The 18,559-nt window shown below is 42.3% G+C and overlaps 1 protein-coding gene and 1 non-coding gene across 3 annotated transcripts in view; both read left to right on the forward strand.

Annotated features, from left to right (window-relative positions):
• The first annotated feature begins 3,985 nt into the window (after nucleotides 1-3,985).
• TPT1 (tumor protein, translationally-controlled 1) overlaps nucleotides 3,986-18,559 on the forward strand; it is a 225,755-nt gene continuing 211,181 nt past the window's right edge. Inside the window, exons 1-6 of one of the 2 annotated variants that reach the window (XM_063125961.1) lie at nucleotides 3,987-4,117; nucleotides 4,604-4,677; nucleotides 5,708-5,898; nucleotides 7,242-7,347; nucleotides 7,946-8,062; nucleotides 10,198-10,427. In XM_063125961.1, coding sequence (XP_062982031.1) covers nucleotides 4,090-4,117; nucleotides 4,604-4,677; nucleotides 5,708-5,898; nucleotides 7,242-7,347; nucleotides 7,946-8,062; nucleotides 10,198-10,200 — 519 coding nt within the window. In that variant the 5' untranslated portion in view covers nucleotides 3,987-4,089 and the 3' untranslated portion in view covers nucleotides 10,201-10,427. Of the gene's footprint in view, nucleotides 4,118-4,603; nucleotides 4,678-5,707; nucleotides 5,899-7,241; nucleotides 7,348-7,945; nucleotides 8,063-10,197; nucleotides 10,428-18,559 lie in introns of those variants that run through there. The other variant, XM_063125962.1, reaches the window with a different exon arrangement.
• Nucleotides 9,996-10,125, forward strand: LOC134399852 (small nucleolar RNA SNORA31). The gene has a single exon (XR_010025547.1). It is a non-coding gene; the product is annotated as a small nucleolar RNA SNORA31 (small nucleolar RNA).

An 18,559-nucleotide genomic window follows, 5' to 3' on the forward strand; every position in this document is an offset into this window, starting at 1 on the left:
TCTACTCTATCCGGATACTGTTCAATAAAGGTTTTGACTTTGTCACCTATGTTGCTCATTTGTGGCTAAGGAATGATAGAGAGGGATCCCTTTCCTTCTAATCTGCTCTGAGGGTGTATGAAGCAATTGGCTGGGAGGAGGGAGAGAGGAAGGGAGGGGGTCTACCAAAAGGCTTGCAGGGATCCTCCCCAGCTGTCGTGAACTGGGACCCTGAACCATCATTCTTGGAAGACAAAGACACATTTTTCTCATAATATTAGAACCTGGGGTTATCTAATGAAGCTGAGTGATGGGGGATTCTGGACAAAAGGAAGTACTTCTTCACTCAGAGCAGAGTAAAATTATGCGATTTGCTTCCACTGCAAGTGGTGATGGCCACCATTAAAAGGCGATTTGACAAATTCACAGAACGTGAGACTGGCAATGGCAACTAGTCATGATGGTTATCTGAACTCAATGGCAGTTATTGTGTACAGACAAAAAACACATAGATCATAGGAGAGTCTGGGACTGGTTAGGTTGGAGTCAAACAACATATTTTACAGCTTGGCTCTTGGAGTGAAAAGAAACCATCCCAAGACTTCTGATTTCATGATTGAGTTTGGGCCGGCCCATTCTGTATGAAAAAGCCATGCCTCTGGCAGAGGTGCTTTAATCTAAGAGTTGGCAATGGCTGCTAATAGCTTTTCCAGAGGCAAGAATGCTTCAGGGCATGAACAGATTTCCCACAATGGCTTTAGATTGGCCAGTTTAAGTTATCATTTGGGAAGGCTTGCCTCTGTGGTGGTGACTTAGTACCTACAAAGGCAGTTGCATATATCCAGAGTTCCCATGTAGATGCTCTGCATACTCCCATTAATTCAATTGCAGTAGAGGACAAATAAACTATGGGCATTAATTACAAACCTAATCAAATAATATCAAACATCATTTTGTCACATACTTCACTGACCCACACCCCAGTTCTATGCATGCATTAAATCCTACAGTATTCAGTGGGGATTACTTTTATGTAAGCATGGATAGAATTGTGACCCCAATAAGCTCACAAAAAATACATCTGTACCATAGTGTTAGACCAAAAATCATAGTTTTAGAACCATTTCATTCTAATCAGATTAAACACTGAACATATGCTGACTGTTAATAGGTTATGACTGAAAGTTAATACAAATTTCCCCTAAAAGGAGAACATTTAATGCATGTACATCTCACTGAGCTCAGTGAGGCTGACTTTCAAGAAATTGTATATCTTATTCTAAAAAATGTGAAGTCCATCTCTTAGATGAATGTGGTTTGCAAGCTATTCTAATTGATATGCCTAAAATCTTGCTTGGCCAAAGTTTTGATTGGTGGGTCAAATTAATGTTTGCAGTACTGTTGCTACTACCAGTCTTGTAGCAAGAAATTAGTGACTTATACAGTGTATATCTACTCAGAAGTAAGTCCCCTTGAGTTTAATGGACCTACTTGCAGGTACGTATCCATAAGGTTACGGCCTATCAGCTTTATTCTAAGCGCGTTCAGTATGATTTGTACCTAACTATACTTAGAATGGCAGCTTGAGGACATAAGCCATTGGGAAGTCCTACTGTAGGGAGGGGGGAATGGAGCTGTGCGAGAGTCTTCTTGCGATCTAGCCAAAGATGAGCGTTTTTAATCCATGTCATTTTCAATAGAAGAGTTAAATGTGTGCTTAAAGCTCTGCCACAGAAATCAGTGTGGTTTAAAAAGTGCTTCATTTTGACTTGATTACATCCCCAGTGTGTGTTTAACCATGGGTTCCAGTGATCTGGAATTTAAATCTTTGAATTTTCCTTTAATTCTTGACCATTTGGGGGGGATGACAGAAAGATGTTTTAAATTAAACTATTCCAAGAAACTTCATCAAAATTCTCTAGTGAAATTATGTTCCAAACTTTAGATTTCAGTAGGTATAAACTGGATATTTGTATGTTTTGTTCTGTTCTGTAACACATGTTGATAATCAAGATTCCAATATAGATAAAGCATTCAAATGCCATTTTATTGCTGTTAATCACTGAAAATGTTATAGTAATTTTGTTGCTTTAGGGTAATTACTTCCCTTTCAAATTAATAATATTTAGTATTACAACCATCCATTTGGTACATAATGGCTCAGGACTAATTGTTGCTTTGAAAATAAATTGTCTTATATTTTTTGAATGGATCTGGTGTCTTATGCTGGCTAAGTATGGTTATGCCACTTGCTAAAACTGTAATAAAGCTGGGAGGGGGAGAGACGATATGCAAACCACCAGCAGAAGCTAGCCAGGTATTTTATATGCACATGCGCAAAACCCTAATGCCCGCTCCTCCTTAGGTCGCCCCTACTTCAGAGGTAAAATAATAGGGAAGGATTGCAGGGGGTCTTCAGAATTAGACTCGCAAAGGCTGCTAGTTGTCGGGTTCAACAGAATTGGAAGGGGCCTACAAGGCCACCGAGTCCAGCCCCCTGCTCAATGCAGGAATCCACCCTAAAGCATCCCTGACAGATGGTTTTCCAGCTGCCTCTTGAATGACTCTAGTGTGGGAGAGCCTACAACCTCCCTAGGTGACTGATTCCATTGTCTTAATGCTCTAACAGTCAGGAAGTTTTTCCAGATGTCCAGCTGGAATCTGGCTTCCTTTAACTTGAGCCTGTTATTCCGTGTCCTGCACTCTGGGAGGATCGAGAAGAGATCCTGGCCCTCCTGTGTGTGACAACCTTTTAAGTATTTGAAGAGTGCTATCATGTCTCCCCTCAATCTTCTCTTCTCAAGGCTAAACATGCCCAGTTCTTTCAGTCTCTCTTCATAGGGCTTTGTGTCCTATGAAGAGAGACTAGGGCTTTATTAATACGATCAGCCCCGCTGGCCTCAATGAATCCTTGAAACTATTGGCATTGTTATAAGAAACAGCTGTTTCTAACTAGTTGTCAAGGTCTCTTTTCCTTATATATCTCACTTCTTTCTGTGTCATGCTAGCCTAGCAGCTTCTGCAGACAATGGCACTAACATTGTAAGTAAATACTGTTGTTTATTAATGTAACATAGACGAATTTTTCCTGATTGTTATACTTTGCATAGATACTCCAACTGGCTGAATGATGATGTATTACATCTTTTTTGTTTGCAATTTGTACGTCTCGTTATACATATTGTTTTAAAGTTTTTCTAACTAGATATTATAAATTTTTAATGTATAGTTACTTGGAAAATGCCTCTAATTGTAAATATTATGATACAAAGGATGTCTTTTTTTTTTTAGATAAAGCCCTGAGGAGGAACGCAACTGCGTTCGAAATGCGTAGGCACCTGGCACTTTAATAAATCTTTTACTAATAATATTATTGTAGAAGATTACTTGGTTCCGCCCTTGCCTTTGGCTATTTCTTACTCAAGTTACAGGAAGCCAGATTCCGGCTGGACATCAGGAAAAACTTCCTGACTGTTAGAGCAGTACGACAATGGAACCAGTGACCTAGGGAGGTTGTGGGCTCTCCCACACTAGAGGCCTTCAAGAGGCAGCTGGACAACCCTCTGTCAGGGATGCTTTAGGGTGGATTCCTGCATTGAGCAGGGGGTTGGACTCGATGGCCTTGTAGGCCCCTTCCAACTCTGCTAGTCTAGGATTCTATGATTAAGAGCAAGACCCTCCCCTCTTGTTTCCGGCGGCGGCGGCTGCCCAGCTCCGGTCCTGCCAAACCCCGGCTTTCTCCACGGTCTGCTGTGGGCACAGCTCCACCTTCCACCCGGGGCACAGAGAACGCGCCCAAGCCTAAAGAAGCCGGGAAGCGCCGCCCCCTCGCCCCGGAGGGTGCGACTCCACACGTTTTGTCTCTATGACACTGCGGCCAGCGCCTGGCGTGCGTGCTTGCGTCACCTCCCCGTGCGTCAGGAGGAGGGCAGGGATTGGCGACGCTCGGCGGGTAGGGACGTGCCCTGCTGGCTATATGAGCTCAGCGGAGCCGCTGCTTCGGCCTTTTTCTGCGTCGCTTGCGCCGGGGGCTGCTGCTGCTGTTGCTGAGCCGCTCCTCTACCTGAGACCGCCCACCAGCTCGGCCCGTCCTCGCCCGCCGCCTCAGCCATGATCATCTACCGCGACTGCATCAGCCGTAAGCCAAAGACGCCCTTCGGCCTTGTTCGGGGGGGGGGGGAGGATTGGGTTAAAAAAACCACGGGAGGGGGGAAGGAAGGAAGGAGCGGGAGTCGTCGGTGCCTCAGCGCCGCCCCCCTTCCCTTGAGTAGTGCGATTGCGCGGCCCCACATCACAGGCGCCCGCGCGCTCCCTTCCCACTGCGCCTGCGCGGCCTTGCCTGCCGGTGGGGGTGGGGGCAGGAGATGGGCCGGGATATCCCGAGCCGACATTCCACTCAATGCGCATGCGCTTCGCTGCTGCTACTGCTGCTCAAGCGCGGGCCGCGGTGGCTATTGCGCTTGCGTGGCCCGGGCGGTGTGTGTGTGTGTGTGTGTGTGTGTGTGTGTGTGTGTGTGTGTGTGTCGGGGGGGGGGGTCATAGAGATGGTGGTGGGATGTTGAGAAGAGGAGCGCTTGCAGAAGCTTCCTTCTCACCGGCCCCTCCTCGTTTCTTCCTCCTGTAGAAGATGAGATGTTCTCAGATATCTACAAGATCAAAGAAGTGGCCAGTGGACTCTGCCTGGAAGTAGAAGGGAAGGTAGGTTCGGGGTTGGGGTGAACACAAGCTTGCTAGGCCCAGCGATCCACAGCCCCTCAGGGTGGAACTTGATGCAGGGCGTTAACTGCAAGTGTTTCAAGCCAAACAGAAAGTAAACTGCGCCTTGGATTCTGGCCCCACATCCTGAGATTATTTTTGCAGAGACCTTGAGGAGAAGGCTGAAACCCTGTAACTTCAGTTCAGGCCGCCAAGGACAGACACCCCAGTTACATGTGTTTGAGTAGCCGTGTAAATTACCAGCCCCCAAGTAGGCCTTGGATGTTGCTGCATATCCTCACAGATAACAAAACTTGAGCAAGGCTCCATTGAGTGATGGTGTAATATAGTGCCTACAAGGATGACCTGCTAAACGAATGAACTGCTAACCTGATCTTGATATTCAAATCTTTTCTGTTTCATGAACTTATTCAGTGGCTACATACTAAGTACTCTGTAATGATCATAGTGATTGGAATAATAAAATAAATTAGGGTTTGCTGATTCTTAAAAAAGGAGATAGGCAGAGCCTAGCGCAATGAAGGTGGGAAGGCTTCAGCCTCTGCTTTTGCATATCACACAAATATATAACATTTCATTAGAGAGTTGTCATCAGTGACTTGGGAGAGGCTGAGGTGCAAGATCTGTGAAGATATTAAGTCTACATGGGGGTAACTGTGATACCATGCTGAGTACGTTAACGTTAGTCACATTAAAATTTATTGCAAGACTAGAATGTGACTAACTGGGGCACTTCTGCAGTCTGATTCCAGTTGCTAAAGTTAAAGTCTTAACTAAGTTTTTGACTCAAGTTTCAGGTGGTAGTTTAACGTCTGTCCCCTTATTGACAAGGTCCTCTTCGATAATTTTGCTCTTAGTTAAACTTTAGTCTTGAGACTTTAAAATGCTGCAATGATAAGTATCAAGAAGCTCCAGTTTGTAGCCTTGGCTATGTTCATGAATAGAGAGTAGATGATTTGTATGCTGAAATTGCACAGTTGTCTTATTAGAGTTTTTTGTTTAAATGGGTCAGATGGTGAGCAGGAAAGAAGGTGAAATAGATGATGCTTTAATTGGTGGAAATGCATCCGCTGAAGGTCAAGACGGAGAAGGCGCAGAGGCCACAGTTGTCACTGGTGTTGACATTGTAATGAACCACCACCTTCAGGAAACAAGTTTCACTAAAGAGTCCTACAAGAAGTATATCAAGGACTACTTCAAAGCGTAAGTGATCCTGGCCTCTATCACTTCAAGGCTAGACTAATTGGGTGGCCTTCTGCAATGTTCAGAAACTTGCACAATGCAGCCATCAGCCTCCTGAAAGGGCCATGATACTGGGAGGATGTAATGCCAATGTGGGGATGTCTCCATCAGTGCCCTGTTATTTTTTTAGCAGAACTATAACTTGTGGGTTGGATATAATTTATATCCCTAAATTGCTTTGGCCCAACATTCCTCAGATACAGTCTCCTCTTATGTGTTGTTATTTTTTTTTGTATCCCGCCTTTTGCCCAATACTGGGCCTCAAGGCGGTCTTACGAAGTTTAAAACAAACATTTTAAAACAGGAAAAGAAATGTTAAAAAGATTTAAAATACACAACAAAATTATAAGTCATTAACATAGATGGAGCCCCAAATTACTCTCCAAAGGCCTGCTGGAACAAACAAGTTTTAGCCTGCCTCCAAAAGGCCATCAAGGAGGGAGCCAGCCTAGCTTCCCCGGGAAGAGAGTTCCAAAGCACTGGAGCAGCCACCGGGAAGGCCTTCTCCCATGTTCCCACCAAGCGCACCTGGGAAGATGGTGGGACTGAAAGAAGGGCTTCTCCAGAAGATCTTAAAGCACGGGCAGGCTCATAAGGGAGAATACGGTCTTTCAGATAACCTGGACCTGAGCCATATGCATATGTGTTCCATTACAATATCTGAAAACTCAGAAGTGATGCCCTCTTAATTGATATCATTGGTGTATCAGATTGAGTCATAATCAAAGTCAAGTTTCTGCTGAGGAAACAAATGTACATAGTGACTGCACTGATGCAGTATAGGCAGATCCTTCACTTCAGATGTTTAATATTGGGTAATTAGCAGTGAGGAAAGGTAGTAGAAGAATAGCTGTTGCCTGTTATTGTGAACATGGTTTCCTGCTTTTTTTTTATTCTGACCAGATGAATGCTTACACAGTTATCAGGAATTTGTATGGTCATATGGTGTAACTGTATGAAGACTAGTTCTATCTCACCTTAGCCTTGGATGACTAGTGATAGATCTCAAATTTTGCACAAAGTAGAATTCAAATTCAACATACAGGGTTGTCATATTGTTTTAATGAGGCACATAGTAAAGTTGTTTCCCTTGTCTGATTATTTCTACATAAAATCCCATGTGGAGGATAAAAAGTTTCCAGGAGATTAAATAAATCTGGCAGATGAAGGAAATTATCTAATAGTCTATGGATATGGGCACCCAAAAGCATTGTTGAATTTCTCTTGCAGATCAGACATTAGATCCCTCAGTCCATTGAAACTAGGGCTACATTTTTAGAACTTCTGCTATTTTCTTTTTCTAGAATCAAAGGCAGACTTGAGGAAACAAAGCCAGAGAGAGTAAAACCATTCATGACGGGGGCAGCTGAACAAGTCAAACATATCCTTGCAAACTTCAAAAATTACCAGGCAAGTTTCAAAGCTTCCTTTTTCCTGGTGTTATATGAAATCTGTGTGACAAATGCTATTTGCATCCTGTAAGGCAGCTTTTTGCTGGTGGTCTAAAACTTGGTAGTCTGTAAGAAATAATTGGTGCTTGGGCAAGGAAATGTGTGTTGGCAGGTGAGGGAATTATTTAATTGAAGTACTCTAAAGCTGCTTCCTCCTAAAGCAATATAAAAACAGATTTAAGAGGCAAGTACAATTTAAAGGCGATCATATCAGAACAGAAGTTTAGAATTATTCTGTGAAGCTGCTCTGTCAACACAAGCTATAGTGTCAATCAAAGACAGCCTTGAAGAGGAAGATCTTCAAGGCACACCTAAATGCCAGCATAAAAGGGGTCTTTTGGAAGGGAGCGCCAAAGGCTGGGCCAGTTTCACTGATCTAAATGTGGGCACTTGAGATGGACCCCTGAGGTAGTTCTCTAAGTAGGGCTTGAAAACTTAAGACCAACAAGGAAACATTCTGGTAGTCAGTCCAACTGATGCAAGATTGGAATTGTGTTCATAAACTGGCTTCCTATAATATCTTAGTTGCTTTAACAGTTTTTTTCAATCTTCTAAAGTTTTTTGTAGGAGAGAATATGAATCCAGATGGCATGGTGGGGTTGCTGGATTTCCGTGAGGATGGTGTGACACCATATATGATTTTCTTTAAGGATGGATTAGAAATGGAAAAATGTGTAAGTATTAATGAGAGGAATTGCTGAGATTAGAAGCATGTCAGTTTACACCTTTGCTTCCTGTTAGAAATAACGAAATTCACTGCAAGAAAGCCCTGTTGGGTTTAGACTGGAAGCCCATCGGATTCAGCCTCCTCTTTTCAATAGTGAACACTATAGGAAGTTCCCGACCATGGCCTGCAGGCAACAGCCCAGCCACTGTTACACCATGGCCTACTACCTTAGAGGTCCACTTTCACAGTCAGCTATTGATAGGCCCATCTTCCAGGAATTCATCTAATCACCCTTTAATGCTACCTATGCCTCTGGCAATCATCACATTGTGTGGCAGGAAATTTCTTAAGTTGTGTGATGTACCTTTTTATTTGTCCCACAGCTACTTCTGATGAACTTCATTAGGTGACCAAATAGTACTAGTACAGGAGGGAGAAAAATGTTTCCACTCCCCCCCAATACCATTTATATGTTGATTTCTAAAATGTGTCTTGCCTCTCTTGCACTCTAGAATTTTTTTAATTTAAACAAACCAAACAAAGCATTTCAACCTTTTCTTTGTATCAAAGGGGCTCTTGCTCCCCTTAATCAGCTTGGCTGTTTTTTCCCTCCAGCTTCTCAAGCTTTGAAATATCTTTTTTGAATACTACTCTATATTCCAAGTGAAGCTGCCACATAGGTTTCTACAAGGGCATTATGGTACTGTTAATCCCTATCTTTATTCACAACATCAGATCTGCCTTACTGCGCCACAAAGAGTTGACACTTCATTGAACTATCCGCTACACCTCAAAGAACACTATTTTCCCTAGATAGCGGCAGCCAGGTCTATCTCCCAACAGTATACAAAGCTATATATTCAGCTTCATTTTACATTCATCTTGTTTGGAGAGATGCTTTTTGGAGTTCTTTGCAGTCTGCATCGGTTTCCACACCCAAATCTGGCTAGCTCGCTCGGTTATGTATGAACAAGTTAAACACACCAGTCCAGCCGTTGATCCTGTTGGGGTGGGGGTGGAATTAGCTTCCCTCCATTGTGGGAACTGTCAGTTTCCCACCTTCTCCTTTTTGTTCTTTAACTGGTTACTAATCATAATGGACCCTGGCCTTTTATCTCGTACTTGGGGGTTTGGGTGAGTGCGAGTGTCAAAATCGTTTTGAAATTCCAGTCCTTGTGGCTAGGTCAAGTTAATGGGCCTGTAGTTCCCCAAATTCACTTGAGATTTTAAAAAATTACTGATAGGTAAGAGACTGTTTTTAGACCCTGTTCTGACGTGCTAATCCATGGTGGTTAAGCATTTTGAGCTAAACATTATGGCTTAGCATGTCGTGTGAACCGTGACTGAGTGTGTCATGTGAACCATTCCTAGACATGGGGCTACATAATCACGGTTTAGACATGCCCACTAACCATGGCTTAGCGTGTTTTCTGAACAGGCCCATAGTGATAAGGGGACGCTACTATGTTAAGAGACCAATGATTTTATATTTGAACTCTCGGAAAATATATAAGCAGCTTTGTTAGCACATGCATTTTCTGCCCTTCTGTTGAGGAAATAATTAAGGAAGATGTTGGCTGAACTTCCACGCCAAGGACATGCTCTGGCAACTTCAGTTTTTAAGCTTGCTGGTCAATAGGGTGGAGAGAGTAAAGGCTTTGCTTACCCCCCTGCCATTTATTTGTCTAAAAAGGAAGAGAACCATCCCTTCACATCTGGGTTGGAGGTGGGGAAAGAATGCAAGCAGAAAGGGACTGCACAAACCTATCCATAAATTTTAGGACTTTCACTTGTACTAATCTTAAGTGTATCCTGAATATGGCTATTGATGCCATTGCTGGCTGTATTTTATTTGCTTCTCTATGAGTGGAAAGTGCTCATCAAGATTGCCCCCTTACAATTTGCCTGGGGAAGGAGGTGAGATGTAAATCCTGCATGTTAAGCATCTGCTGATAGGCCAGGAACGACTTCCTTTGCTCTCTGGCTTGCATGAAGATGCAATAGCAACCTCTTCGCGCTTTCTGTCTGCCTGATAACATGGCAGTTCAGATTGAATAGGGGAGAACAGTTCAAGAATGGATATTGAATGTGGCATAACGAGTTGGTATTAGCACAGGCTAACTCTCATTAATTTCTTAACAGTAACAAGAGATCAACCCTTCTGGATCATCTATCATCGTCATCATAATTGGCTGCTGCTCTTTATTCATCAACAAAACATCATGACTCAGCATTGTCTGAAAACTGGACTGATGCCATCTTGAGCTTAATTTGATTTATTTTGACCCTGATTTAATTGGAGTGGAGGCATTGGTTTTTAAAAAACTTGTCATGTAGGCTGTCTAAAATAAAGAAAAACTCATTTAAACCCAGCATAGGTAATGCCTCTTGGTTTAATGTGTTGAGCAGGGTTCTTCAGCAAGCTTCCTGTAGCTCTTGTGTATTTGGATTGTTGACATCAGTAGCATAGCCTGGCCCTAGTGCATGTGTAAGACTTCAGATTCTGGGGACCCTGGAACTGGAAGATCCAACCAGCCACAACTGAACTGCTTCTTAGATGCCTGAACATGTCTAATAAAGAAGGTGGCTTTCATTTGGAAGTGGACTTGGCTTCTTGCCATTCAACAAACCACAATAACTAGCTGGCAGACAAAATTGGAAGCCTGGAAACGGTGCTGCTGTGTGTACTGATTTCAGTTCTTAACCAGTTAAGGAGAGATGATTTCTTCACTTTATCAGAATATGACAGATTATGACTAAGGCAGAGAAAGTGGAAGGAGAATCCTTGGCGGCAGAAACAAGCATATTAGGCAAGGAATCTACACATACGAGGCATTGCTTATATGCTATAGTTTGAAATAATTGTAACTTAAAATACATAAGTAATACCGGTTTAATCATGGGATCTTCATTTGCTGTGTTGTGTATCAATTTAAGCCTAAATCGGTTAGTTGTAGTTTAACTGCAAACTTTTGAGTACTGGTCAAAGGCAATGACTGGTATAGTAGGCAATGTATCCATCCTGTTGTCTTAACAGAAGTTTGCAAAGGCCTGAAGTACCTTTTACAAGCTGTCCCCATTAGGCATCTGCTTGAGAAGCCAAGAGAGTAAACTGGTTCCTTTAGGGTGCAAAATTGAGAGTGTCTTGCTTTTTGCAAATCATTGCATGTTCTGCATTCCTACCCCGAAATTGTTCCAAGAATAAGATGAAACAAAAAAATGTTTTAAGAATAGCAAATGTGACTTGTTTGTAAATGAGAGGAGAGCTACTTATCATAAACGGCAAAAAGCTAATACCATGTTGATACAAATTTGTGTAGTAGTGGAAGCCATTAAATTGGTTACCTGGAACATATATGGCTTTGTACCCTGGTAAGGCAGACCTGTGTGTCAAAATCAAAAGGTTTCTTGCAAGTAATTGGCATGTCATTACTGCTAACTGTAGTTGGGAAATGGTTCTTGATTAGCAGTGTGAGCCTAGAGCAGTTTGTCTGTGTAGGCCTACCTTTATTCTGTTCCTGCCAAAACGTAATTTTTGCATCCTTGTTTAAGGTACTTGAAAACTGGCATGTGGAGGAAGTAAACAAGCAGCTAATGGACTGTTTGCTGTGTTGTGTATCAAGATTGTATTATGAAAACAACTTCTGCTATGTATTCCTGTGACTTAATCATAGTCTTGCTTGTGTGTTTTGGTTCAGTAGTACAATTTCATCATCCTTGAAGTTGTCAGTTCTGACCAAATCAGCTTGATTGTATAGTTTCTTGTTTACTAGTTTATATTTTGGTTCCATTTTTTTTAGGCCCTTAAACTCTCACAAGCTCTTCTCTTTGCAGCTTAATCCTACAAACAGATGATATGGTGATAGATAATTTTAACGGAATGTCTAGTCCAGAGTTGGGTGCATGATGTTGCTTTCTGGGTAATGGAAAATATGCTTTTTAAGTACATTACCATTTATATATTTTGTGGTCTGTGCTTCATTAGTGTACCACTTAAAAGCCAGGGTCCTACTTAAACCCTCAATAATTATCAACCTAGAATAGCAAGCCCTAAATTGGGGATTTAATTAGGGGCTAATTCTCAGCTCTGTACTGAGAATTATGCCATAATTTAATAGGAAGCACTATTCTGGATGTTTGGTTAACAAAAAATAACAAATGTTTCTGGTATTCCCTTTTGGGCATAGTGATAAGGTGGTACTAGTGATATTCTACGTACTATGGAGTGTTTTATATATTTTTTGCTCTTTTGTTCAGCTAGGTGTTTTCTACAAAAGTGCAGAATGAAGTCTTTAGTGCAGTATTCAGCTATACTGTCCTCTAAGTGATCAGAGGCAGAGCAGCTGTTCCATCACTAGGTTTCTCCTCAAGACCTGTATAAAATGCCCATTTCCAGTAGATGCTAAGTTAAAAGGCATAACTCCATTACTGTTACTAATGGGCAAGGCTGTACAGATTCAGCCCTTTTATCTATGATTTATATTGTTTTCTACTGTGGTTGGGGAGCAAGGTGCTATGTAGCCACGAAAGACTTGCCACGTAAGATTCATCTTCATTGCTGTGGTTTTCATGATTACAGTGTTACAAGTGGCCTTCCCCCCACCCTTTGAAGAGGATGTTCAGAAAATGGTGTATATTATCAATAATGCATTTGGTATTTTCATAGGTATATAGAACATCTCTGACTGAATCTTTTGCAAACAATTACTAAATTATTTAGCACATGCACAATTAAATACATTTTGAACATCAGTATTCAAGTGTTAGCGTGAAGCACTGGACACTTTGTGACTTGCATAGGTATTGTGTAATGGCTAAGACATCAGCAATCTAGTCATTGTCACATTGTTCCTCTTAAGATAGCCTGTTTATAGTGAAAGCAATTGCCACAGTGCAAGATGCGCGTGGTAGTGGTACAGATGGTGTCATAGCCAACTTTGAAACCCCACCTAGAAGAGCTGTAGTTATGTGGGAGATTATATTAGTTCCTAACTTTTAGTAAATGCTTGTACTGTCTTGAGCTGGGATGTCACATTTTCCACTGTGCAGGCAGTCAGTCAGCTAGCTCAACTGAAAGAATGAGGGAGGCCTATGGATAATTTTATTTTCACTTGAAATTTTACAATAAAAAACTACATTCAGGAAAGAACTTTCAGGCAGTTAAAATCTCTACCTATAAAGTTGAAAGTGTGTGTGTGGTGGTGGTGTATGGCTGGAAATGTTTACCCACTTCCAGATGAGTTAGAAACTTGAAATTTGTCAGGTTGATAGGGTGATTGTAAAATGCACCAGAAAAATCTAAAAACATGAAGTTTGAGGTCTTAAATATTTTTAAAGAATTTAATTAAAACCCTAGACCTATGCCTACAACTACCAGTATGCTTTGGGTGGCCACTGTATACCTTTCACTCCTAAGGTTGGTCTCAAACTGTCAACCCAATACCACATAAAAAAACCCACATAAATGGGCTGCATCCATTTGTGGTGTTTCCTGCCTGCCACGTGTGGTACAACTGTGACACCCTGTCCTGATATCACTGTTTTCTCAAAACCTGGGGGAAGTGCATGCTTGACCTTTATCCTTATGAGGGAGGAAGGATGGATACTCTATGCATGTCCAGAAACAGGCCTGATGCAGGGGAGCAAGTGCCCAGGCCCCAACCCATCAGTACAGGCTTGTGATGGAGCACTTGGTGGGTGAGAAGCGAGGGCTGAGGCAGTCCCGGCACATCCACTGACAACTGCTTACCTCCCCTCTGCAACAAAGCTACTCCTTGACACCCTATAGAGGAGCAGCATTGGCAATGAGATGAGGGCAGCACCAAAGCCATCCTCTTGAGGCTTCCCAGGGTCTGCCAAGAGCCCTAAACAGAAGATGGTTGAGTGGGCCATGGAGAGCGGTGGCTTTAAGGTGCCCCTGGCCTGTGTTGGGGGTGAGTGAGTGAGAGACAAAGGAAACTAATTTAATTCATTTCAAAGTTAACACACAGGCCTAGCACTGGGGGAACCTTGTGGGGTTGTGAAGGGGAGGGAGAATAATTTAATTCACTTAAAAGTTAACTCACACTTTGTGACTTGCATAGGTATTGTGTAATGGCTTAGACATTATCAGCAATCTAGTCATTGTCACATTGACTAGACCAGCATCAGCCTTGATTACCTTGCAGACATATATCCTAGCCCCCCTCCCCCAGAGAAACGCTGGGTATATCAGCTAGTGACTGTTAAAGACTTAACATTCAAAAGGTATATGAGCTTTTGAGTTCTGCAGGGACTTAAATTTATATAGTTATCTACATGGTGAATGATCACTTGATTATTCCAGCTTGGAGGGCTGGGCTCTTGAGATTGACCTTAAGGGTTCCATCCAGCTCCTTGGAGCCAAAAGCAAGCCGTTCTCAAACTGCTAGTGGTGGCACTGCACAGAAAATCAAACGGGCTTTACACTACTCAGCTGGACTTCACATGAGTTTTTGTCCACCTGCCATCCTGTCGCTTCATTACCTCAAGCTTCCTGATATAAAACTTACTGCAGTTCTGTTGACTTTACTAAACAGATCAAGAAGCTTATAACAAGGATACAATGGAAACCAGTCAAAACACAACAAAAGTTTTAAAAGGAAGCTCTGACAATGTCTGCTGATAACTTGGTTTAAATTAACTTGAGATTGGATTAATTGGAATGGTAACAGATAAAGGAAAGTATATAGGGGGCTGTATGTGCAGACACAAATGTACTGGTGGTGCTCTACAGGACAACATTCTAGCTGTGGCAAGTGTCCCCATATTGACCTGGTTCGCATGTTGCCCAACCCAGGGATTGTTGATATCTAGCAGGGAGGGGCAAGCACACTGCCTCCTGTACTGTGTGCTGCCTCCCACATTGTTTCCACTCTAAATTAACAACCCAACAATGCTCTGTTGCTGGGCTATTGTGACATCCAAACCTGAAAACTGGGTTGTTCAGGAGTTAAAGAACCCAGAGTTAATCCATGGTTTGTCATGTGTGTACAAGGCCAGTGAGTAGCTTTACTTTATGCAATACACATGGATCCCATATGAATGTCAACATGCTCTCCATTTCCCTAAATAAATTCTGTTCCCAAGGTAACAAAGACTCTGACTACTAAACAGTCAATTTGGAATATTTATACTTTGTCTTTCAACCAAATGTACACAAAATAGTTCACAAATCTAAAACACTAAAATAAAGACCACCGATTTTTAAAAAAAAAAGTATAAAAAAAGTAAATGACAAACACAGACCTCATGACTTTTGTTCTTTCTCTAAAAGCCTGAGCACATATACTTTCCAACTGGCCACTGTAGATTTGTAATACAATGAACAATTTCACCTCCTGATCTCTACAAAAAAAGTTGCTGTAAAGCCAAAGAAGGAGTCAGTTGACAACACTACTCATATCCCCTGAATTCAGCACAGTTCAGAATACAACAAAGAGTATACATGAGCCAGCCTAGACAACTCCTTTCAATTCCTGTTTCTATGCAGTGTTGTTAATTAACAATACATCTTCCATTCACCCCTGAACTCCGTTATCTACCAGGAACTGCTGAGGTTAGCCTGGGAAACCTGGGAATTAACGTCCTGCTGTTCTAATTGCTGAGCTGTGTTCTAGGGCTCCAGAGTGACCCTAACCCACCCCTGACTTGGAAGGATCCCAGAAAGGTACTTGCCATCACTGATGCATAGGGAAAGCTGTGCTATCTTGGCTTTGCTAAAATCTACCACTTTTATCCACCATCTTCCATAGACAATTTCTCAGCACAGGAAGTATTTAGACCCACAGATCAGTTAGATATGAGCTCACTAATATTCCTAATGAATATGCAGTGGAAGTGAAGAATAGATTTAAGGGACTAGATTTAGTAGATAGGGTTCCAGAAGAACTATGGACAGAAGTTCGCAACATTGTCCAAGAGGTGGCAACAAAAAACGTCCCAAAGAAAAAGAAAACCAAGAAGGCAAGATGGCTGTCTGCTGAGACACTGGAAGTAGCCCAAGAAAGAAGGAAAGCAAAAGGCAACAGTGATAGGGGGAGATATGCCCAATTAAATGCAAAATTCCAGAGGTTAGCCAGAAGAGATAAGGAATTATTTTTAAACAAGCAATGTGCGGAAGTGGAAGAAGACAATAGAATAGGAAGGATAAGAGACCTCTTCCAGAAAATTAGAAACATCGGAGGTAAATTCCAGGCAAAAATGGGTATGATCAAAAACAAAGATGGCAAGGACCTAACTGAAACAGAAGAGATCAAGAAAAGGTAGCAAGAATATACGGAAGATCTGTATAGGAAGGATAATAATATCGGGGATAGCTCAGACGGTGTGGTCAGTGAGTTAGAGCCAGACATCCTGAAGAGTGAGGTTGAATGGGCCTTAAGAAGCATTGCTAATAACAAGGCAGCAGGAGACGACGGTATCCCAGCTGAACTGTTTAAAATATTGCAAGATGATGCTGTCAAGGTGATGCATGCCATATGCCAGCAAATTTGGAAAACACAAGAATGGCCATCAGACTGGAAAAAATCAATTTATATCCCCATACCAAAAAAGGGAAACACTAAAGAATGTTCAAACTATCAGACAGTGGTACTTATTTCACATGCCAGCAAGGTAATGCTCAAGATCCTGTAAGGTAGACTCCAGCAATTCATGGAGTGAGAATTGCCAGATGTACAAGCTGGGTTTAGAAAAGGCAGAGGAAATAGAGACCAAATTGCCAATATCCGCTGGATAATGGAGAAAGCCAGGGAGTTCCAGAAAAACATCTATTTCTGTTTTATTGACTATTCTAAAGCCTTTGACTGTGTGGATCATAACAAACTGTGGCAACTTCTTGGTGGTATCGGGATACCAAGTCATCTTGTCTGCCTCCTGAGGAATCTGTATAACGAACAAGTAGCAACGGTAAGAACAGACCACGGAACAACGGACTGGTTTAAGATTGGGAAAGGAGTACGGCAGGGTTGTATACTCTCACCTTACCTATTCAACTTGTATGCAGAACACATCATGCGACGTGCTGGGCTTGACGAATCCAAGGCTGGAGTTAAAATCGCAGGAAGAAACATTAGCAATCTCAGATATGCAGATGACACCACTTTGATGGCTGAAAGCGAGGAGGAGCTGAGGAGCCTTATGACGAAGGTGAAAGAAGAAAGTGCAAAAGCTGGGTTGCAGTTAAACCTCAAAAAACCCAAGATTATGGCAACCAGCTTGATTGATAACTGGCAAATAGAGGGAGAAAACATGGAGGCAGTGACAGACTTTGTATTTCTGGGCGCAAAGATTACTGCAGACGCTGACTGCAGCCAGGAAATCAGAAGACGCTTACTTCTTGGGAGGAGAGCAATGACAAATCGTGATAAAATAGTTAAGAGCAGAGACACCACACTGACAACAAAGGTCCGCATAGTTAAATCAATGGTATTCCCCGTAGTAACCTATGGCTGCGAGAGCTGGACCATAAGGAAAGCTGAGAGAAGTAAGAGAGATGCTTTTGAACTGTGGTGTTGGAGGAAAATTCTGAGAGTGCCTTGGACTGCAAGAAGATCAAACCAGTCCATACTCCAGGAAATAAAGCCAGACTGCTCACTTGAGGGAATGGTATTAAAGGCAAAACTGAAGTACTTTGGCCACATAATGAGAAGACAGGATACCCTGGAGAAGAGGCTGATGCTAGGGAAAGTGGAAGGCAAAAGGAAGAGGGGCCGACCAAGGGCAAGATGGATGGATGATATTCTGGAGGTGACAGACTTGACCTTGGGGGAGCTGAGGGTGGCAACGGCCAACAGAAAGCTCTGGCGTGGGCTGGTCCATGAAGTCACGAAGAGTCAGAAATGACTGAACGAATAAACAACAACAACATCTACCTCTGAGTTGGTCTTTTGTTATGTAAGCAGATGTGTCCAGTCAGGCAATGGGAGTAGCCTTATCCCAATGCCAGAGGCCCTAGAACCTCCTTAATCCATGTGCCTTCTACACCCAGCTGAAAAAAGCTACAACATCTGGAACAGAGCAGTTTTTCTCCCAAAACATTTTTGTTTAGAAATTTCTACATTCCCTCTTACAAATTTCTCTACAGCAGCTTTAATTCAGAATTGAGAGTTGTTGACTATCGAAGTTGCATCTGAGTGCTAGCAGCATCTACTTGAATGGGCTCAACAGCCTACCAAAGTAATGACACGTCACAGAAACCTGGAATACTTCAGAACTATTAAATCCCTTAAACGCCATTGAACTCACAGGCTCATAGTCTTGATTCCAGTTTATGACCACCTGAACAAAATGAGGTGTGCACCTTATTCCAGAAAAATGAGTTTTCTCCTTCCATCCATGTGATGGATTTCCTTTCACAGATATAGGTGGCCCTGCCAGATGATATTTATTCCTGTCAACACTTGGCTACATTCCAGGCAACTTATTCTGATCCACCGAATGCCCTGCACCAATCCCATGATGTTTTGAGAGCAAGATTCAGGAT

Source organism: Elgaria multicarinata, chromosome 5 (assembly GCF_023053635.1).
Source record: "Elgaria multicarinata webbii isolate HBS135686 ecotype San Diego chromosome 5, rElgMul1.1.pri, whole genome shotgun sequence".
Lineage (NCBI taxonomy): Eukaryota > Metazoa > Chordata > Lepidosauria > Squamata > Anguidae > Elgaria > Elgaria multicarinata.